At 39.2% G+C, this 22,964-nt stretch overlaps 2 protein-coding genes across 2 annotated transcripts in view; one reads left to right on the top strand and one right to left on the bottom strand.

Annotated features, from left to right (window-relative positions):
• Positions 1 to 486: 486 nt before the first annotated feature.
• sp9 (sp9 transcription factor) lies at positions 487 to 3,602 on the bottom strand. The gene is made up of 2 exons (XM_071474872.1): positions 2,929 to 3,602; positions 487 to 2,343 (listed from the first exon to the last, which is right to left on the bottom strand). The coding sequence occupies exons 1-2, from the start codon at positions 2,947 to 2,949 to the stop codon at positions 1,045 to 1,047; spliced, it is 1,320 nt and encodes a 439-aa protein (XP_071330973.1). The 5' UTR covers positions 2,950 to 3,602; the 3' UTR covers positions 487 to 1,044.
• Positions 3,603 to 6,091: 2,489 nt separating this feature from the next.
• The window catches only part of LOC139618828 (obg-like ATPase 1), a 42,161-nt gene continuing 25,288 nt past the window's right edge, over positions 6,092 to 22,964 (top strand). Inside the window, exons 1-4 of the mRNA XM_071474874.1 lie at positions 6,092 to 6,549; positions 6,658 to 6,749; positions 11,802 to 11,945; positions 13,204 to 13,331. Coding sequence (XP_071330975.1) covers positions 6,535 to 6,549; positions 6,658 to 6,749; positions 11,802 to 11,945; positions 13,204 to 13,331 — 379 coding nt within the window. The 5' untranslated portion in view covers positions 6,092 to 6,534. The remainder of the gene's footprint in view (positions 6,550 to 6,657; positions 6,750 to 11,801; positions 11,946 to 13,203; positions 13,332 to 22,964) is intronic.

The raw sequence follows: 22,964 nt of genomic DNA, 5'->3' as shown, positions 1-22,964 counted from the left end.
AGAAGGAAGCCATATCCTTATTCTCGGTCCATCGATTGGTATGCAAATGAAAGCAGTTAATTTGGACAATTAGAATAAATATTCAGGGACCTTTGTCATCAAACCCCCTTGGAAACCTCCCGATAAAGTGAAACTGAACAAAAGATGTCTCGGAGATTAATTAGATATTTGATAAGACACGAATCCCTAATCGCAAATACAAGACACATGGGGCTGCGATGTGCTCCAAGTCATAATTAATACCATTTAACAAGATTTTCATTTAGGCATGAAATGTCTTTTCCGGGGCATTAAACATTGATTTATTCCATAGGGGAAATAGTGAAAGTCAAGGTATTATAGGTGATTTTAAGAAAAACGCCCATGAACAAAACTCATGGTTTAAAAATAATTTTCTAAATTAAATAAAATGTTGTCTTTTTTTTCCAATTTAAAGCCTAATGAATAATCAAACAAAAAATATAAAATCTACATCACACAATTACAGCCTTTTTTAAGATGTTTTAATTACGATAAAATGAAAGTCTTATACGTGTGACTTTATACAGGTAAACATTTATATATATATATTTTTTAGCAAAGAAATAAAATGGTTAACCAAAGTTGAAAAAGCTGTGTACATACATATCCACAAAGTGCGTCGAAAGTAAACTCCCTGATTTCCAGGATACCAACACGAATAAAACAATCATAGCCTAACATTTACATGAAAATAACACATAGTTTAGTCGTCAATATACAAGATGTAACTCACACTGTCCAACCAAAGTTCAACAGGTTTCGCGCACCCTTAGCAAACATCCATTTCATTTTCAAGTTGTCCCTAAAAATTTCCAAAGGCCTACAGTAAATCTCTCTGTGGTTTCTTTAGATGGATTTACGGATGAAATACTCGTTACGCCTGTGGAGAATATATTTTTATTTATTTTTTTTAGACTTTGCAATCGCTTCTTGAAATATTTTCTCCTTTATTGTCTGTCAGATAAGACCCGTTTTCAATGCTGTGCAGTTTTGAATCTGGTTTGATTTGGGGGTGTAGCCTCATTAGGGCTCGTCGTGAGGAGACGGATCCTTAACAGTGATTCTGGGATTCACCCCCTCTAAAATGAGTTCTGGGGACTCGGACCTCGGGGTCTCCAGGTTACTGGTGTCGGTGTCACTGTCGCTGCCCTTTTTGCCTCCTCCACCGGCCGTGTGCGTTTTGATGTGCTTGCTCAAATGATCACTCCGCATAAAGCGCTTGTTACACACCGGGCAAGCAAACCGTTTCTCGCCGGTGTGGGTGCGAAGGTGTCTCTGGAGCTCATCGGACCGAGTGAACCTTTTGCCACAGAAAAGCCAGTTGCAGACAAAAGGCCGCTCGCCGGTGTGCCATCTCAAATGCGCTTTGAGGTGAGATGTCTTTCCATACACTTTACCGCAGCCGGGAATGTGGCAGCTGTGGAGTCCCTTTCTCCGCAGACTGGCCCCGGCGGGTCCCAGCCGCTCAGCCTCCTGACAGTTCGGACAGTCACATGTTGCTCTGCCGGAGTACCGCCTGGACGACCTGGAGGAGCTACTTATTCCTGAGCTGCCCCCAGAAATCATGGCGTTGGCGGCAGAAGCGTCTGTGTAAGTGGGGATGACTGTTTTGAAACCGTCCTGCGTTAACAGGTGCTGACTGGTGGACAGAAGATGCGACGCGGAGGGGCTGATTCCAGTGGAGCTGAACGCCGAGTGGGTCAGCGAGGAGAAGTCCGGGTTGTAGCCACTCAGCTGGGAGTGGATGGCCTGCGGCGTCCCGGAGTGCAGCGAGGTCTGGAGGGTGCTTGCAGGATTTTGGACATCGAGCCACGACCCGGGGTTAGTGTGGACGTCCCACCATGAGGACGCTCCGTTGGCAACATCACCAGAGATGGTCGAGTGGAAACCGGACTTGTACCACGACTCGTACGGGTGCGCCATCCCCACCCGCGGGTACAGAGTCTCTGCTGATGTGTGGACTTTGGAGATAAAAGCCGACTGTCCAGACTCTTGGGATGTGACGCTGGCAGAGTTGGAGAACAGACCGCTGTACTCTGTGGAAAATGCAGACGAGGTCGGGGAGGTGGAGGCTAAGCAAAAGGCGCTGTTGCCTGTGCCACTGGTCGGTGTTAGTCCTGTCGACGCGCGGCTTGTTGCTACTGTGAAACCGGGCAGACTGGATCCCAAGTTGCAGCTGGAGGAGGATCTTTTCCACGGATGAAATCCACCTTTTGAGAAAGCGCTTGAGTCAGGTAAAGTTGTAAGAGGACTGGTGTTGCCAATTTTGTTGCAGGTAGCAGCCAGCATAGCTAGAGGTGTAGTTCCAAACCGTGGCTCTTCCTGAAAAGCGCACAGAAAAGTTGGTCTTAAAACAGGCAACGACAAATACGGCTGAAAGATTGTGGTTTAACCCGGATAGTTGGTGAGCAGACGACTGATTCACAGCAAACCAGAACTGCAACAAATGAATTAAAGCAACTATAATTCTCAAAACGTGTCATTTGAACTGAAAAGACTGTTTGGAGAGAGACGAAGCCAATTACATTAGCCTACTTTATCTGTTTTACCCCCCATATAACAAAAATAAAGCGTAATGTGTGCTATATAACATTTTTATAAACTTCCTCAAAATATTAACTACCAGATATCAGCTGTAACAAAGAGGAAAAAAAAATTACCAAAAACACTAAAGTTTGATCAGGTCTGGCTTGGTTAAGATGCCGCCAAGCTTTATCGACATTTAACAATAATATATAACCACCGAAACACATAAATAATAGTAAATGACACAGTAGTAAATCTTAACTTTAAACTTCTACGCATGCATGTTCATGAAAGCATTTAACACTTTCGCTTTAGCCATGGACAGCAGGCTACAACAACTTTACGCACAACTTTTGCGCACAATCACAAAGTCAGACTCACCCCAAGTATAGACGTAGCCATATCCAGGGTCTGTGCTGTGGTGAGGGTGTTCGCGATTTCAATGCTGTAGCCTACGGCTCCAGTTTGATTCTGGACTCACCGTGTTTGACTCGGGTCACACGGTTTCTCTCTTGGCTCGCAGCTCCCAACACTACCTAGTTGTAGAGAGCGTGTTCTTTGAAGTACAGCTGGCGAGGACGCGCAGCCAATCTAATAGCTGCATTCGTGGCTGGGGGATGAAGTCAGCCAATGAGAGACGCGACCGCAGACAGAAACACCAAAAACCCCGCCGTCAATCATCTGTTGTGCAGCTTCTGCTCAGGCTGTCATACAAGACACGATTTGGTATGTTTTTTTTTTTTTGTTTTTTTTTTATGCATACAGTTATTTTTATGTATTCTCACACGAAGGCTCAATGTCTCCTTTCATTGCAGAATTGAGTTCACAAGTCAGTTCTCCATGAGGTAAGCTTTTCACTCATTTCGAAGCGTTTGCGGTTTGTGGTGACACTCACCTCTGTGCAGTGCCAGATTTCCCTTCTGATTTTCAATATTCAGATCATGCGCAACACGTCATAGAGAAATTGTTGTGAGTCCAAATTATCCTGAACAATGCGAGCGACGCCGCCGATGACTTTATCAGACCAGTGTATAGCCGGTGCATGCTGCATGTTATATCAGCGATGTTATATGCTCCACCTTAAATTGTAAAGTGATCGTGTTCATGCGGGGGGGGGGGCACAGATGGATTAAGTTTAGTGAAGAAGTCCAGAAACGGGCCTGAGAGCGCGGTTAGATTATTCACGAGTTGTCTGAATTGCACTTGTCACTGAAGACGTTGGGGAAGGGGGGTGGGGGTGGGGGGTGGGGACGGAGAGTAACTGATAAACTAACAGAGTTTGTTTACCTCCAGCCAAAATCTTTGCGGCCATGCCTTACGCCCCCCCCCCTCCTCCTCCTCGTCCCTTGCTTACTTGTTGAGGGGGGGTGTGTGTGTGCAGGTGAGGGGTTAATTAAAAATGACAGCTTGCTTTATCAGCGGGTGTTGCAGGTCTCTCTTAAAAGACAAGTATTTTATAGGCGGAAAAAAAAAGTTCCTGCATCCGGGGAGAAACCTGCTGTAAGGCCGCCAGTCATCTCCATTAAAATGATTTAACACTAGGAACTGATGCCTGTCTTGTAGCTGAGAAATCAAATTTATTGCCAACCTAATCACACGTTTAATTAAATTGTGGACAATTAAGAGGACGCCGAGTATCACCGATTTTCCTAAACTCGCCACTCTTATTCTGTATTTTTTTTTTTTTTTTTTTTTTTGTCTTTTATTATCACTATTCAATAGAGCCAGCATATTCCATAGCTTGTTAAAATGCTCGAGGATAATGGCACAATGTAAAATTGACCTGCTCTGATGTGAATCATCATCCCTTTAAAAGTTAAAGCAATTTTCCAGAGAAAGGCTTGACCGAAAGATGTGCATTACAGTATTCAAAACGGGCAAATAATGCTCCATTATAGAGTATGAATGCTGCCAGTCAACACAAGCGCAATTTGTTCAAATACTCTTTTTTTTTTTTTGCTTTAAAACCCCACCTTTGGAAGGGTGAATAAAAATCAGTCTCATCAAATACTCAGCGCTGCCAAGAAAATGGAATCATTTTTGCAATCATGACAATTTGGCAGAGTGCTGGTAACAGTATTAAATGCCTGCTCTACATAAACAAAGTTGATTGTTGGTGAAAGAAGTTCAATTAATTCGAGCGTTAAATGAAAATTAACGCAGATTTCTTTTCAGTGTATTTCCTTTAAGAGAAATCGGGGAAAAAAAATTTACCCTACCCATGAAGTTCACATTTTGATTATTATTATTATTTTTTCTACATAAAAACATGATTTCAGTTTAGTTTGGAATTAATATTAGAGGTAGGCTTATTACAGTCTTTGATCCGTTTGTTCATATGTTAATATTCTTATATACATGATGATTTGTGTAGTCTTACATCTTAATAAGGAGCAGTGTGACCTGTTCAGCTTGGAATAATGATGCCTCTTAATCCTAACAAAGAAAACTGCATAAGAATCACAGAATCTTACAACAATACACTTACTTGTCTTATTATATACCCTGCCTAAAATATTATTTGGAAGGAAATTTATTTGTCACATTAACCTAGAATAATAAAATAATAGTGCTTTTTCAGAGGATGTTTACCTGAGACAAAAGGGGAGAACATGATCTTACCTTGTCATTCAAGGGAGAATTTTGAGTTGAATCTGTAATTCTGGACTCCATTCGTGAGCACTTCTCTGTGGCAATTAGGAGCCTATTACAAGCCATTAGATTGATCAATGTACCTTAAACAATGGGAATGATTTATATGGTCGAACAAAACGCTCTGCACCTATTGTGATGAGTCTAAGTGGGGGTGCATCCATCAACAAAAGATAAATGATTAATTCAGACCTATTCATTTAAATTCTTTCTACAAAGCCAGCCCCACTTGCCTCAAATCCAGATTATTAGAGCCTCATTTTCTGCATGTTAAACTAGACAGACTGCTGGATTGGGTGATGGTTTTTGGTTGTGCCCCTGTGTGTTTTAATTTGTATTTCTGCTGCAGGAAGTTTATTTGAGGACATTTAACTAATTGTAGTGATTTTGTGTGTTCATGTGGCTACACCTGTTTCTCCCAGAGGGGGTTGGATGAAACTATGAGTACAAGGATGTTACATTTTATTTCTCTGGTGCTGAAGCTGTATATTGTCTGATGACTAGTTAATCAGAGGACGAGTACTGAATGGAGAAAAAAAAGTGACCACAAGTATGAAGATTTTGTCTGGATGGTTTACTTATAATATCTAACTTTTCTTACAGATATTTTTGGGTTGTGATCATACCTTGCAAAAAAAAAAAAGAAATGCTAATAACATTGCGTCTGTGTTTTGTTATTAGTGGCTTTAAAAGACAACGTCTTTGTCTCATCTGCTGTTTTCCATGAGTTTGTTTTGTTGTTTGCACTTTAAGGCTGCCAGGTCATTATTTATTTTGGTGGCAGGTGCACAGAGGCCATAGTTAGGAAATTGAATCGACACACATTAAATTGCATTGTGAAATAAAGAGTAAGTGTTTATTCTATAGGAAGTGAACAAGCCATGAATTAAGGGGACGTGGCAAAATTGCTCGGACTTGTCAGTATAGAGATTCAGCTCGGGGATGTCTTCAGTCAGACTGTCAGACAGATAATTCAAATGTTAATAGAAAGCATGCAGCTGTTGTCAAGCCACTGATAAAGATTAACTACGCTTTCAAGACCCACTTTTCAAGTCACAGTCCCCTGCAAGACTGATCTTATAGCAGCTCATCGACATGCATTGATAGTATCGACTGCTAAATTTGGAAGTACAGGTCAGCTTGCCAGTTTACAGTGTCAACTTCCATTTCCAGAGGCTGCATGTTCTATTTTGAGCACAGGGAGCGAGGCAGTGGAAGTGTAGTCGACTGGTTACATTTGAGGACTTAGCTTAGCCCATTTTCTGTCAATGAGCTTTTTTTTTCCTCTGAGCTGGTGAGCTGGTGTGGAAGTCAGCACAAACTTAAGTGTGAGAAATGGCTCCGAAGAAGGTGTGTTTTGTTGAAGAATACCTCTCTTCAAAAAATAGAATGCACTGTAGATTATGTAACGGCAAGTGCTCGTTCTGACTGCAGACGTCTCCACATTGTCTTTATTAGGGGAAAGGAGACGATGCACCAAAGCCACCACCACTGATTGGAAGGTTTGGCACCTCATTGAAAATAGGAATTGTTGGCCTGCCTAATGTTGGGTAAGTAAAAGGTTTTTATGTGCATAGATACTTTGGCCTTCTTACCATGTTCTGCATGCACCAACATGTGCTCTGTCCACATTTGAACTACACTGGCCTCATATGAACTATACTTAGCTTCTGTAAGGCAGGATGTAAACCGAGTATAGTCAAGTGCATGACTAAAGAGTCAAAATCAAATTTAAAGAAACGTGTGAATTTGAATACACAGACAACTTCTGACTTCATTTAAATCTTTGATAGGATTTATTTAACACCTGCTGCACACAACACTTTTAATTGAAAAAGCAAACTGTCAGAGTATGATGCATATGCTTTTAGATGCACATACTAGCCAGAAAGTCAAAAAGAAACATCCTTAGATGACTATCCATTGGAAAATTCTTCAATGTTCCTTAACAACCTGAAGAGTGCTGCTAAGACAGTTAAAGTGCCTGGGACCATGTGTGCCCCCACTAGCTGTGGATCAAATCCTCACAAGGGCTTTTCATCCCATGTCTCTTCTTCCATGTGTCTTAACCTTCTTTCCTTAACAGTGTGTGATGTGAGCTACATTTACAAAATGCCTCAACCATTACTTATTTTATTATTTTTGGTTGTTATAGCAGATAAGTCTTACATTTGAAGGTAAAACACAAGACACATGATTTAAGTAAAGTAAGATCTGTGCTCTGTACCCCATGTCCTTGAATTTATAAATGCAGGTTTTATTATTACGGCAGTGGGTTTTCAAATAGAGGAAATAACATTTACATTATCTGTGACATCTTATTGATGAGAGTTTGTCATGATCCATCTACATGTGAATAACACTATACGACAGCAAGCAACAGTGAAGCTATATTCATCCTACCACTCTGCTGTGGTTGCAGAAAATAACATTAAATGAATGAAAAGCATGAACAAACCCTGCTGTCTAATCATTTTAAATACCCACTTATCACTTGTCCTCGCATGCACTGGTCAAAGGTCAGGGTACATCCTAGACAGCTCTCCAGTCAATCACAGGAAAAGCGCGACTCACCAACACAGTGACTATTACATTCATGTCAGGCAATTTACAGTTTCCAGTTCACCTAACCTGTGGCCTTCGTCTTTGAACTGTGGCGGAAAATCTGAGAAACCAGAGATGGCCCACATCACAAAGTGAACACGTAAACACAGGATTTTCAGTGCTGACCATACTACTGACCCACCATGCAGGCCAGTGCTCTGCTGTAGATTTAACAAATGATATGACTGTAATATTAACAGAGACAGAAGATTTAATGCAATGTGATGGTTTTTTTATTTATTTATTTTTGGAAACTGTTAAAGTCACTGCCGTGTTTGAAGCAACATAACATTCAGCTTTGCACTGTGTCAGTCCAGTGTCACTCCTGCATGGATTCAACACGTCTGTTTGCCCATAGTTACTTCAAACAGCTCCCAGCCTCACAGGTACAATCAGTGCTTGTGGCAAATAATTATGTAGGGGATGATTTGCAAGCCCGGCAAGTTTTCTACATTGTCAGTTTAATAAATTTGTAAATTACTGAAAAAAAAACACATTATGTTATAAGTGAATGACACTGACAAAAAGTCCAGCATGGACACAGACAGCATCATAAAAGTACCCTGTTGTGTCATTATATATTCTCTGTGTATCTTTCCCTCTAAGGGGAGGGGAGGGCAGTCTGATTTTCATGTCCTTTTTATTTATTTATTTATTGAAAGAGCACAGTTTCATGCATAAGCGGATGCTTTAGTGCAATTATAAGTAACCTTTTGTTTCTCAGCCATAAGTCTGCAGCTGAATGAAGCGAAGGTATACAGGCTAAAACCCAAAGAGACTCTTGTACATATAGTCTGTTTGTTTTTAAGCTACAAGATGTGAAAGGGAGTCCCAGATCAGCCTCTCACTTCTACGTTGTAAGGTATCATTATTGGAGGGCAGGAGGAGGATGCTTGTATTATGTAAGTGTTGAGGGTGTGTTTGAAGAATTTATGTAAATGAACTTTACAGTGAGCAACTAGTGGTGAAATTAAAGAGGTGGTACTTCATCATAAAGAGGAGTGCGTACAAGTGTCTGTTTGAGGCGTTCTGAGATTCTTGTTGGTCAATAGGTGGATGTAATGAAACACAATGAATGAATATGAAGGGTGGAAAAATGAATGTGAGGTAGTTAGGAGAGGGTGGTTTGAACAGTGCTACAAGCCCTGTTTGGCAGGGCCATGGTGTGTGTGTGTGTGTGTGTGTGTGTGTGTGTGTGTGTGTGTGTGTGTGTGTGTGTGCTGACACACTGTCTGCATGTTAGACCTGGCCAAAAAAATCCACTTTGTCAGCATCTACCAAGACCTTCAGGAACATCACTGAATGGGCATAGTCACTGGGCAGATCTTAAATGACTTTCATGTAGGATTTGCTCCCCACCTTAGAGTTAGAGGAGGGGTTACGCTGATAGGTCATCTTCAGGTACCCATCTTTTGTAGCTCCTTAAATTTATTTTTAAGAGAACTGTTGTTTTCAAGCAGCCCAGAGAGCTTTCTAGGGACATAAATACAGAAAAAACAAACAAAATAAAGGCCCATGATGTAAAGATTCAGTTTTCCAAAGTGGTTTGTGCTTCTTTAGTTTGCCTTAGCTGTTCTGCCAGCTTTTGGAGCTTATTGCACAAAGATCTCTCTGGTGTCCAGTGTTTTCATACCTCACCGCAGAGAAACCACAATTTCTTCCTGGTATAAGATGTAGAACTCATTGAGGTTGTGAGCTGCCATACTGCATTTGTGTCAAAGCACAACGTGTCAACCCTCTCATGGTTTCTTCATGAATGTGCTTCACATGCCAGCCTGCTGTTAGCTGGGCGTAACTGACCATTCTTCACACACATGGGAAACTTGAGAGTGTAATTCAGCCAACTTTGCAGCTATTTCTACACTTAGACCAGTGCGTGTTCTATTTACTGCTTCCACACACACTAAAAAGTTGTGTTCTCCATTTAACCCCTTATATGGACATACAGTACTTTATGGTACACACAGTATATGGTCTAACTGCCTCAAGTCAAGTCATTCTTAAAGCTCTCCTCCAGTTCACCTACCTAGAACAAAATGAATTTAATAGATATTCATAGGGGTACCTTTCTTTCACCTAGCACAGCAGCAGCACAGTCTGCCTCATGAAACTCGTCATGCACTGGTGTTTCCTCTTGTCCGACTCTTTGTACATGTAGCAAATCTAAATTAAGAAACCAATGAGAACAATTTACCTGCTTCTTGTCTCTTGTAAATCTAAGTCCCAAAAGCTCACTTTGATATGTTTAATCAGTTAATACGGCCATATTTGTGTTTTAAATGGTTCTCGTGTGTAAATATTGGCAGTAATTATTCTGTTTTTTATTTTCTGATAGCTAAAATGTTTATGTATTCTTTCACAAACTATGTGTTCATACAGAATATGTGAGCTCAGGGAAACAATCTCACAGAATCATCATGAAACTGAATTAGGCAGCTTGCATGAGGATGAACAAGATGTTTAAAAGATTAAGAGGGTATTCGCACAGAACAACAAGAATCTCACATCCTTATTCAGGCTAGTGAACTAGCTGGGCAGTCACCATAACAAATGTCAGGTAATTTATTAGAAACCTAGCTGCATCTGAGACACTGCACATTTGCATGTTTACTTAAAACTAAGGTTACTAACCTGTATTGTCACTGTCTTACAGGTTGCCCTTTGACCCTGTGAAGAAATCAGTTGACCCTGGAATTACAGATATTAGAAAGTTATAGCTACGTGTTTTTGTTTTTTTTAGATGCACTGCAGCTTCATCCAGGACATATGGGTCAAACAGAGCATTGGTGGGGCTGAATCTGATCAAGTAATCAAGCTAAAAAGCCATAGCAGACTATATCAAAGAAGTAAACACAAGGATGAAGTGAGACAATTAAAACACCTTTAGCCCCAAGTATGCTTTCAAGTAAACAAAGTCAGATGTTCAACTGAATTGTGATACTAAATCTTACAATAATTAAAGCTGAAAGTTCACTTAAAGCATCTTTGTCATTTTTGACTAGACTTTGATCACCAAGATGTTTTTTAACAGAATAATCTTAATCCTAAAATTCACTTACTAGCTCTTTTTGGAGATTTTACAAACTTTGTCATGTGATAGTTGTACATGGGTATAATAAATAGTTTTGTCTGTCACAGTAAACCCAGTTTTTAGCTTGTTTGTTTGTTTTTTAACTACTTGTCTTACCTCCGTATGAGAAGGAGTTTTCAGTGGACACACCAGTGGAAAAACATTGGTCTAATTTCCTGCTGCAAACTTAACTCAATACACATCACTTTTCCTTTTACTTATCAGCATATTACATTTTCTTTTATTCTATATTATTAAGTTGTTTTTTTACATCTGACAATGGTTATAGATTTACTGTGGATGTTTTTTTTTCTTTTTTTCCCCCAAGGTGACCCAAGATAAGCCTTCAAGTATGTTAGAGAAACAATCTAGCTTTATATAAGGAATTAATGCACGCACTTTAGCAATCTCAAGCAATTTCATGCCTATGGGACTTAGCAAACAATCATTTCAATGTGAAGCACCAAGTGAGGGGATAAAGACGGAAAGTCCTGGATTATAGTTGACTGCCATGCCATTATTACTCTTAGACACTTGCCATTGTCTGTAGATTTTGAAGTACACTTGAGCTGCTTGTGCCGTAGAAAATAAATCTCTCTGTGATCACAACATGGGGCAGCGTTTGGCTGATCCAGTTCAACAGCTGAGATCTATCAGAAGTGTAATTTGCCCCTCAATTCCATGTACAATTGATCTATTATGGGATTATCTGACCTTGTAATTGGGTATAGTATTTTTTAAGGTTTTGTTTCAAGTGCTCAAATATTTAATCCATTAGAAAAACCTTTTCCTTCTTCCACAGAAAATGAAAAAAAAGCCAATCTTGCATAATTTACTGAAGTGTTTTAGGATCATTCTGTCAAACTATCAGACTCTACACACCAGCACTTTTAGATGGATTGACCTCACTGCTGTTTTTTATTTTCAGGAAGTCAACCTTTTTCAACGTGCTGACAAAGAGTCAGGCTGCAGCTGAAAATTTCCCCTTCTGCACCATTGACCCAAATGAAAGCAGAGTGCCCATTCCAGATGAACGCTATGATTTCCTCTGCCAATTCCACAAACCTGCCAGGTATGGGGTCTCATCGTTCACGTATTATTCACACTTCAGATCTGTAGTCTCTGACTGTCTTCTTGCTATAGGTATGAGAAAACACATAACAATGTTGTTGACATGTAGCTGCCAGTTCAGTATGATGCATGATTGCTGCTCTATTCCAAGGTTTTCTGTTAAAGAAAAAGCTGAAGCATCTGAACCTCCAACACCTGGTTGTCATACACATTTATAGAGGCTGTTAAAGTGGGCTGAATTCAGATTTGCTGTGCTATACTGACAAATTACTAGAAAGACATCTCTTTTTGACTGACAAGAATTGGCTTGCCAAATACCATAGAACATTTCAGTACATGAATTTTAGTGACCAGAACTAAGCTCCTGCTTTTCAAAGAGCAGCATAAGTCTCACTAACATGTTTGTACTTGGTTCGGTCCTACTTATGAGCAATATTGTTAGTTATAACACATGCAAAACATATTCCACTGTTTATCATAAATAAATACACAAATGATAATGGCAATAAAAAACACTTATGCAATTAAATGCCATACAGTTTTACAGCTCTACAGTACCTACCTATGATTTTGTGCATATTTCTTATTGTACAAAAAATCCCATAAAAAAAGCCAAAACTAATGATTAATTGATCCTACAAACAAATATTTCCAGATTATCCAGAACCTCATATAGCTTATTCATGTGTATTGTAGACATCCATCTAAAATGATTAATAGTACATCAATGTGCCACTGTTGCACTGGTTGACTTGCTCCATCATTACAATGAAAATGGGTTCTGCAGTTTATTTCAGTAAAATCCAACATGCAAAAAACTCACTTGTGCATCAAATGTGTATCAGTCCGCCTTTGAAAATAGTCCTCAACAAATTCTCAATTTATTCCTGTTTAAATAAGATTGCGAAAACTGCAATATCCAGCCACTTCGCCAAATTACTCGTCTTTTTAAAAAAAAAAAAAAGTGAAACTATATTTACAAACCAGTGGGTGCGAAGGGAGTGCCACTGTCAGGGTAGAGAGGTCTGCTTGAGAGACAGACTCATCTATTATTGGTTTTGGTCTTTCAATGGGATTTGTTGAAAAAACTGAAACTGACTCAATGCTATGGTATGTTTTTAACTATTTTTAACAAGGCTGCTGTATTGAATTGCAGCACAAACTGATGCAAAGTGGTTTCTGTTTTATTAAAAAGGGCACTGGTACTGTTTGAAGTCTTAAAATGTTGACCTTTTTTTCTTTTACTTCTTGGCTTGCAGCAAAATCCCAGCATTCCTTAATGTTGTAGACATTGCTGGCCTGGTGAAAGGTGCTCATGCTGGCCAAGGCCTGGGAAATGCCTTCCTGTCCCATATCAGTGCCTGTGATGGCATCTTCCACATGACACGTGAGTCATAGGTGGAGGGTTGCTTTCCCTCATAGGATTTCCAAATCATCAAGAAATCAGGTTAAACATATACTGTATGTGCAGTTATCCAATATCTTATACTGTAGCTAAAGCGGTTCCATTGACAACAGTTGGTCACGCTAAAAGACTCTGCCACAAGCCCTTATTTGTGCTTTGCCAGTAGGGCATCTTGTGTGGTGGATGCCAAGATCAACATAACAGTCAGGATTAATGAAGTCAGACCAAACCTCACATTCCTACTGGGATGCTCCCTGAATGAGAATCACAGAAGCGTGGACCTGTGTCTGGTTTAAGCTTCACACACTCAGTATCGTGTCCTGGAAACAGTACAAGACGGTTGAGGAGGACCACCACATGTTATGTAATATGATTCCTAATGCCACTTTTGATTAAGTTTGAATACCATGGAGGTAAGTAAGTTATTAATGAATATATTATGAGAATGCAGGTCTCTTTTTCTTTTCCATTCCTTTTTTTCCTTTTTTAACAGTTCTAATAATAAAAAAAAAAAAATACTATTGCTACTACTACGATAAAAATAACTATGGTGATGACAATGATTGCAGTAAAAATAGTAAAAATAATCATATATATCTGGAATGATTAGAAATACTTCCCTCTGGTCCCCTGTGAATATATAAATGTGGTTGGCTCAGCAAATAATTCCCATCAAACTCTGTATCCATCAGTAAGGCAGCCTTCAAATCACTTCTTAAGTTTCCCTCTGCCTCAAGTTCCTCTGTGTCTCTGACATAGTTGTTGTCTTACACAATTAAAGTGTTACACGGTAGAATAATTCAAATTACATGCAGCAACTGAAATGAATGCAGAGGCTCCTTTTAAAAATAGCTGAATTTGTTTACTGATTGTGTGCTGTTATTGACTTTCCCTCTGTGTGAAAGGAGCTCTGATTAGAGAGTCGGTGGTAGCAGGCATAGAACGGCCTCATAGAAAGGGTTAAGATTATGGCCATTTTCCTGTATTGTTCCAAAGTTGTCTCTGTGTATCACTGACAAGTGTTCTACTTTTGTTCCAGTGCAGTTTTCAAATAGCCTTTCTGCATGATGACTGTAGTTTGTGAGAAGTAGAACGCCACCATGACTTATGATTTCCTGAGAGGACAAGATACGATAAACAGCTCTGTCGTTAGGTCACTTTTTGCTAAAATGCAAGTTAAAAGCATGAGGCTGGTGTTGTTCTATATTTTTCTTATTGTGGACAATTTCCATTAAAGGCTCAAACAATCTAATAGCCCATCTCTCAATACTTACTTTTCCAATCCTGTCTGTGGCGCTCAGTCCCAAGCCAATTCAAGCCGAACACAGATGGAAGTATTCAAGAACAGATCACATACACTTTAAGAAATAAAACATGGAGGCTATTACTTTATGATAACGTTAGAGGATGTAGTTTATGGTGCTGATGAACTGCATTGTATTCTAAAGCAAGGTGTTTCTGTTATTTAGCTCACCCTCATTGATATAAATAGTGGACAAAATAACAGATACACCTGTCAGTACAGTGCAGTACAGTTCAACAGCTACGTGTGCCTAATAAACTAGTAATAGAGTGTATATAGTTAGATTTTTTTAAAAGGCTCTAATTTAATTAATGAGTCTACATTACATTATTGTTACTTATGTGGTTTATGTGTATTTTTATATACATTATTATGTTGATGGTTAAAAACACCCACAGTTCATTTAATATGGACCAAATGTATATGATAGATCCTCACCCGAAACCAACTCTTTTGTTCCTGCTCACACAAAGAAGACAAACATCCACAACAATCGGAAATAGGATGATCGAAAGCTTCTTCTGTGTGTGTGTTTACATCTATCTTCTCTGGCATGCCATTGTTTCCACTTTTGTGAAGTCCTTGGAAACAATGTGGTATGTTTCACAAGTTAACCATTAAACATAGCTGGTTTTGTTTTGTAATTATATCTATCTGGTGGCAGGCAGACTGCAATGCCAAAGCCGCTGCTTTTATATAGCTTGATTATATGGTTGTGGGGATCACACTTTTCCATGTCTGGAGTGGTACGTTTTTTTGTCTGGTAATTAGTAGAAGGGTCTATAAAGATACTACAGAGAGATGAACAGCGTTAGTAACAGGAAACAGTTCAATGTGATTGTTAGTGCAAACTGAAGACCCAAACAATTGACCTGAATCTGATGAAACTGAGTTTGAAGTCTTGGTAAACTTTAGAGATCAGCCCTAAGTTTCTGCCAATTCTGTCTATGAAATTATTTTTATCATTTATTTCCTATATTGATTCACAGAACTTTGATTAGAAGTTGTGAAATTTGAGAGATAGTGAACATCTACAAAGTTTACAAAGACATGAAGACATGAAGAGAGAATAGTTTTTTTTTTTCAAAAAGATTAAACTTTTTCCAGGATGTAGACTGACTGGATTTTCCCCATGATGTCTGGTCACCAAATTACCCAAGTAGTTTGAGCATCATGAATATTTTTCAACCTTTTATGTCTTTGAAAAGCTTGTGTAAACAGTGGATTTGCTTTCAACAATACCGTCCAAAAACTATTAGGGCACATGATGATATCCTCAAAGCTGATTCTGTTGATTGCCTGGTGTTCCCTGGTCTCATAACCAAATGGTTTGCAGGCAAAGTGTTCCCAGTGCTTCTGCAGTGACTGGAACGTGGTTGGATCCTCACTGTCTGAGACCAGACGCAGACATGTTCTACTTCATCTAGCCTTCTGTTCCCCGCTAGCAACTCTGCCAGCTCACCTGGCCTTATTCCCAGATGTTTGGTTTCCAGCAATTAGATGTTTAAATGCTCACACAGTGTCCCCCACCTCTAGCTCACTTCTAATGAAGACTTATTTACGGTTGCACGACACTCAGTAAGAATCTAGCCTTAAGATACTGTGGCATAGCACATTTAATCTTAAGGGACTGACTGTGGTTGTGGGCAGCCGACTGGAAAGTAGCTGTTATTTTTGGCGCAGACGCTTCTCTAACTGTGATATTCATGCTTTCAGCACCTGAACTCCTGGTTAAGTTGTGACTCTTCCCTCTCCCCCTTACTGCCTGAAGTAGACCCAAGAAAGTTTATAGTGTTTAGGAAAATAAAGTTGATCAGTTACATGAGATCTTAGCAATTGAGCAGGACATATGTTACCTAACTGTATCCTATGTAGAGCTGGTCTTTTAGTGTATCAATTCATTAGTTGATAGCAACTCATTTAACTGATTAAAGGCCAAATATTTGAGGATTTATAAGCTCAACATCTTTGGGGTTTAGACTGTTGGTTGGACAAATCAAAAGATTTGAGGACATCAGTTGGCACTTTGTGCAGCTATGAGTATTTTTAGCTTTTACCTTTCTCCCAAACAAGTAATTAACTAAACAAAAAACAATTGGCCTCCTTTGCGACATTTGTCTTTTATTGTGCTGATTGTCACCATGGGTCAACCACCCGGCATTTGTGTTAATGTGTTTATTAAATTGATTTTTCCGTGGGTACTAAAGATAATGACATCTTATTTGATGCAATAGTTCAACATTTTGGGGAAAAAAGCATATTTGCTGTGATGCCAAGGGTTAGAAGAGAAGATCAATACCAGTTGTTACATACAGTATGAAGCTAGAGCCAACAGCCAGTTAGCTTAGCTTAGCATTAAGACTGGAAACAGGGGAAACGGCGAGCCCGACTCTGGCCTGGAGTCATCTGGTTGCCTGGTAACCTCATGGTGATGACAAGATGCTCCCGGCCCAGAAATAGTCTAGCATATCACTCCCCTTAAAACCGCAAATTGTTGTTTTTACACTTTGGTTTTTGTACAAAGTAAACACACAAAATCTAATGCATTGTTTAGAAAACCGTTAGGTGGCTTTCATTAACTCAGACTCAGACAGAGCCAGGCTAGCTGAAAGATGTTTCCCCCTTCCAGTCTTTAAGCTAAACTAACCATCTGCTCATGGTAGCTTCATATCTACAGTGCAGATAGGAGAGTGGTATCAATCCTCTCATCTAATGCCTGGCATGAAAATGAAGATGCATATTAACAGACCTGTAAATATTTCCAGTACAAAGTTGTAATGCACAGTTAATATTCACAATCTGTGAATGTAACCCTGGACTTGTGCCCACATGAGATATTACTTTAATTTTAGTCAGAGGGGAATTCTTATATTTGGTTGAAGTCTTTGATACCAAGAAAACACATTCATTAAATACCATGGACCATTCTGCAACTGCACTACACAATGAAGATGCAATTAGATGAGCAGTGAGTGAAAGCTTAACTAGCATTCAAGTCTTAGGCCCTTGTGTTAATGTATGAAAGGTCCAATTAGAATTTTATGATTATATCAATACACTTCAGGAGTAAGGGATAGGGATGGGAAATGAGCATTTTAGTACTTCCATTGTGATTGAATACTATAAATGGATTGAATAGGATATAGATTTAGTCGCTGTCTGTTGGTTGGTGTATTACAAGACCTGTCAAACACTTTGAGAGTGTTACTGTTATTAAGTAAGTCAAATCAAAGTGTCAGACAAACAACAAATTGATAGCAATTGTGCTTCACAAGAAATTATATCCAGTGTCCTTTCACATGAGTCATTATTAACACTTTACTTTTTGTCTACCTAATACATTTTTTGTGTGTTTGGTAGGCACGTCATTCAGAGCCCACACTCCATCGCTTATAGCTAACAAATCAAAGTGATTGTTAAGCTACAGGCGTTAAGAGCAAAAACTGCATTGACTATTCAGACAGAGATAAAGATTTATGGCCAAACTGCCTCCTCACTGACGCCAGGAGTGGCTTCTCTCCAGGAGCTCTGCCTTATCACTCAGCAACTCGCAAATTTCTCCCTCTTGACAAACATCCAAAACACGTCAGCCAGCACACCGACTTCCACATGTGTGGCTATCAAAACAGATCACGCAATGAGTGAATTTGTCAGTAATTCAGCTGCACAATTGGTTGTTGCACTGATGTATTCATTTAAACAACCAGTACTACTTATTAAAATTTTATTCATTTATACTCTTTCACTTGTAAGTCGCTTTGGATGAAAGCATCTGCTAAATGAATAAATGTAAATATAAATAGTACATTTGTTGGGGACTATTTTAGCAGCAGATTAACACACATTTTGCTCCAGGATGATGTGTCACTGACTCACAATAAACAACAGCAGCCATGCTCATGTAGGATGAAGGAATGAAGGAACACGTCACCTTGTGCAACAGTGTGACTCACTTTTTTTGGGCATTTGTGCCTTTATTTGGTGGGACAGTAGACAGTGGCTGAAAAGGGGCAAAGAGAGGGGGAATGACGTGCAAGAAAGAGTCTGGCCGGTCGGCAGTCAAACTGGTGACTCGCCTGCATTTGCGCTCATGTGGTACGCGCCCTAGCCACTTGGCTATCAGGTCGCCCAATCACTGATGTGTCTTTAATAGTTCTTGGACATTAATGGAGATCTATGGAACAGAGGACCAAGCTATATCAGCTTTTAGGTTCAAAGCCAATACTTGTTAGAAGCTTCAGTCCATTGTTTTTTATTCTTTTCAAGAGATTTGTTGACAATAAGAAATATACAGTATTCACAGAATTGTCATTGCAGGTATGCTGACCAATGCAACAAGTTGTCCAACATTTAGGTCACTTGTCCCTGTTCTTGGATTCAACCTATAGAAGTGTACTAGCAGAAGGCGTATCAGACCTTTGTTGTCAATAGTAACAAAAATAAACACAAGGTTTTATAACTGTCATGGTTAAAAGAAACATTGTTGGGTTTACAATGTTTTGTAAACCCATCCATCCACCTCAACTTCTGCTGAATGCTGACTTTGTTACTCTATATACTATTTCACATGACTTCCTCTTTTGCTTCCATCATAATTACTGCACCCATAACAGGTCACCTAACAATAAAATGTAACTATGGGTTGTAAAAGCTACTGCACAGGCAACATGAGGGCAATTTTTTTTTTTAGCTTAGCTGCCTGCATGGATGTCTATAGGTTCAAGTTGCATCTCCTGAAAAGTGTGGAAGCAAACATCACTGTGTACAGCATAAAAAATGCTTTCATTAGCCTATAGTTGTAACAATTTATTCCTCGTGCTCCATGATGAACAGTAATTCTGCTCATATCAGTAGTTGCCACATAGTATGTAATTGTATATTAATACAAAAGAATGCGCTTGCAGAGTCTCCCAAAGCCTGTATGAAACATTGTTTCCTGATGAGGTACCATTAAGGTAACACCAAAATTTTTATCATGCAAATACTTATGATGAAAACAAAACTATCAAAGAAAAAAATAAATGCCAAGATATTAGTCAAGTGTTGAGAAGGATTGAATCAGTTATCTCTTCTTACAATATTTACTTGTATGGTGTGTTTATGTGATTAAAGTATAAAGGTAGTCTGAGTAACTACTGTCACTGGTGCCTTTACATTCTTACAGATACTGTGTATATTGTTGCATGTAAGAGTCAGATATCATCATATTTTTTTTATTTTTTTATGTTTAGCCATGATCCACTCTATTGTTGCAAAATTAACTGGTTTATAAGGATCAAGCGACACACTTCCCTCCCCATCCTTGGTCAAAAAGACACTTTGTTGTATGACAGTCTCAGCTGGGTCCTAGCACCTGTCCTCCTCTGTCTGGTTATTCGTGAGTAAAAATAGTAATGTTGCATTATAAATTAGTCAGAAAAGCTGCCCTTTGTTGTATGTGATTCTTTGTTTATGTTAGTTGTTGTTTTAACCAATACTGCAATTCTACATCTAGCTCATTGAGCTGTAGGGATCATCCTCCCTTTGTGTGTTTTGCGGGCTGAGCTGAGGTGCTGTCACAGCATTTAAATGAGCATTTTGCTTCAGCGAGAATGAAGCGTTTTTGTCAGCCTCCACTCATCGTGGATGATTAGAGCAAAATGTCTACCCATCTTGACTGGAGATCGCCACAGCTCCAGATAACATGCTCGGTGATTGAAGGTCGCAATATTTTGAATTCTAATGGGGCTGCAAGATGAATTGCCTGAAATAGACTGTAGAATCTTCCTGCTTCCTCCTCATGCCCCCCTTGCCTGTCCACTGTGAAAAGAACCACTGGGAATGGCAAGGCCCGATGATCATAGAATTATTGGATGGTGATTCTAAACCCTTCAAAGAGGAGTTGCTATGGAGATCTCGTTCCAAACTGTGAAATGATTCACCTTTGAAAGGCTGGAGGGCCTGAAAGCTGAACACATCATTGTTCAGGTGGCGGTTGGTTAGGAAATTGCTGGTGCCTGTGCAATCAGCAGCACTATAGTAGTTAAGGATCTAAAAAGGTTTGTTCGCTGAATGATGTGGGACAACAGTGGTGTGCATATGACGGTTCCTTTCAATCAAGGCACTCTCATGCTCCGTGGTTTAACAAAATAAATGGAATGACAGAGGTTAAGCTAATGATAAGGGAATTAACACTGTTGTTTTCAGTCAGAGTTCATGAAAACGGAAACCTCCCCCATGCAATCACTCTTTAACTGCACACAGAACAGGCTTGTCTGAACGGCTTTCCCATACATGTGTTTTTTTTTTCAGTCAGTGATATCTGACATGGTGGAAAGATGCACCTTTAATACTCTGTTTGGTATGAGACACTACATCTGACAGTAGATTACATAGGAATTGGAGACATTTTGTGGGGTACTGATTCATACTATCGAGCACTGTGATTTCACTGTGATCTATTATGAAAGATGGGATCATGTAGAAAACATGAGTTTATCTCTGAAGGGCTCAAACCCACCATTTTCTGGTGTGAAACTGCTTTTTAGGAGCCAGTGTATTTGCCATAATTGACATATGCAAAGAAACAAGGCTGAATATGCCACAAACTCTGTTACAGAAGCAGCGTACTACAAATAGCTGTTAATTTCATGTATCCTAAAATGAATGTCAAGAAGATATTCCCTGAATGAACATAAATACCCTTGTGTGCATTTCCAGTGTTTTTATGCTGGGGAGACATCCATAATGTGCTTTTCCTGACAGACCCATAAAATAGCTTTTACTGCTCTGAATACCAGGAGAATTGCGGCACTGAGTTTGCATGAACATTTTAAAAGCAGTGCGAGGAATGCAAGTTCTTTAGATGTGCTCTTACCCATCTTGCATGTGAAAACATGCACAGGAAGTTAGAAGTCAATGAATACTGTAATTTAACTGAATTATGTTGACCACATATCCTCCCAGGTAGCAACATCAGAGGAAGCAGCTCAATCAGTATTGATCTTGACTTGACTCAGATGACTGCCTTGTCTACGTACCTGACAGAAACGAAATGATATAAGCTAGCTTGAGCTTTCAAGTGTTAAAGTTCTGCTTACTGAAAATAGAGCACTAATTAAGAAAAAACTACTTTTGTTCTGTACTGTGTGTTCTTACCTGTGGTGCAGGGAAGTTTGTATGATGGAGTTAATGTAAAAAAAAAAAAAAAAAAAAACATTAACATTAACAAAATAAATTATACATATTCTTTTATTTATTTATTTTTTCAAAATGGTTTTCATTTTTAAATGTCAGTTCATGGAGTTTTATCTCCTCAGGATACACCAGCCTGCAGTGCCGCTGTAAGTCCATAATTTTGCAGAGCTTAGCTTGATCCCTAATCAGGCCATTAAACACCACTCACCCTCTAGCGACTAATCCTTTTGTTCTGTCAATAAAGGAGCACCTGTTAATAATGTCTTCAAAACATACGCTATTTGAAATGAAGCAGTAACATTTAAATTGTGAGACAGACCTGACTCCTGAGACTGGGCCTTTCCAACCTCTTTCTTCTTCTTTTTATTGTGTGTTTTTACTGTCTTGCATGTGGCTTTGTGTGGCGCTGCAGCCTCATAAGAGCTGTCTTCACAGAGCCCTACCCAGGCCCAGTTGTTAAAGGACTAATTGTGGAGATTGCCCCCTCAGATTTCTCTCCTCTCTTTCACCTCGTGCATTTGTTCTCCAGCTCTAAGCCTTGAATGGGACGGCGGTAAAGTAGATGTGAATGTTAAATTAGGCGAAATTAATTAAAGCAAATTACTTTGGAATATGTGGTCGTCAGAGGAGAGTGTCAGCTGATGACTAAATAGTGAGTGATCAGCTGCTCCTGCTCTTTCAAAGCCTCTTTGAATTTTTGATTTATCAGCTTTTTTATTAGGACATATAACAATGGTCACTAACTGTTGATTACTTATTTAAGAAAGTAAGAAATGTTTTTAATAAATGATTGTCCATATAGTCATTTCTAATGCTTTCATTAACAGAGATTTACACCAATCATGAGTGGTTTATTAACCATGTGAACCTTTTTAAACCTCTTTGCTCCTAATTAATAAGTACTAAATTAAACAACGGACTTGTACGCATTTTCCATTGGAGACACAGTGTATCAAAACTGTATATCATAATTGTTTATAATGTATGTATATTCTTGCAGCTAACAAAATGATTACATTGCATTATATTTTCTGAGTTCATGCAGACACAATGGCAAATTTTCATTCCAATCAGTGCTGAACAGGGAGCTGGTAAATTGGAGCAGCAAAACAATAATTCCACTGATTAGCCCCTTT

This window comes from Trachinotus anak, unplaced genomic scaffold (assembly GCF_046630095.1).
Source record: "Trachinotus anak isolate AG129_WGS33_773 ecotype Australia unplaced genomic scaffold, CSIRO_AGI_Tana_v1 ptg000001l, whole genome shotgun sequence".
Taxonomy (NCBI): Eukaryota; Metazoa; Chordata; class Actinopteri; order Carangiformes; family Carangidae; genus Trachinotus; species Trachinotus anak.
This window is presented reverse-complemented; position numbering and strand designations above follow the sequence as displayed.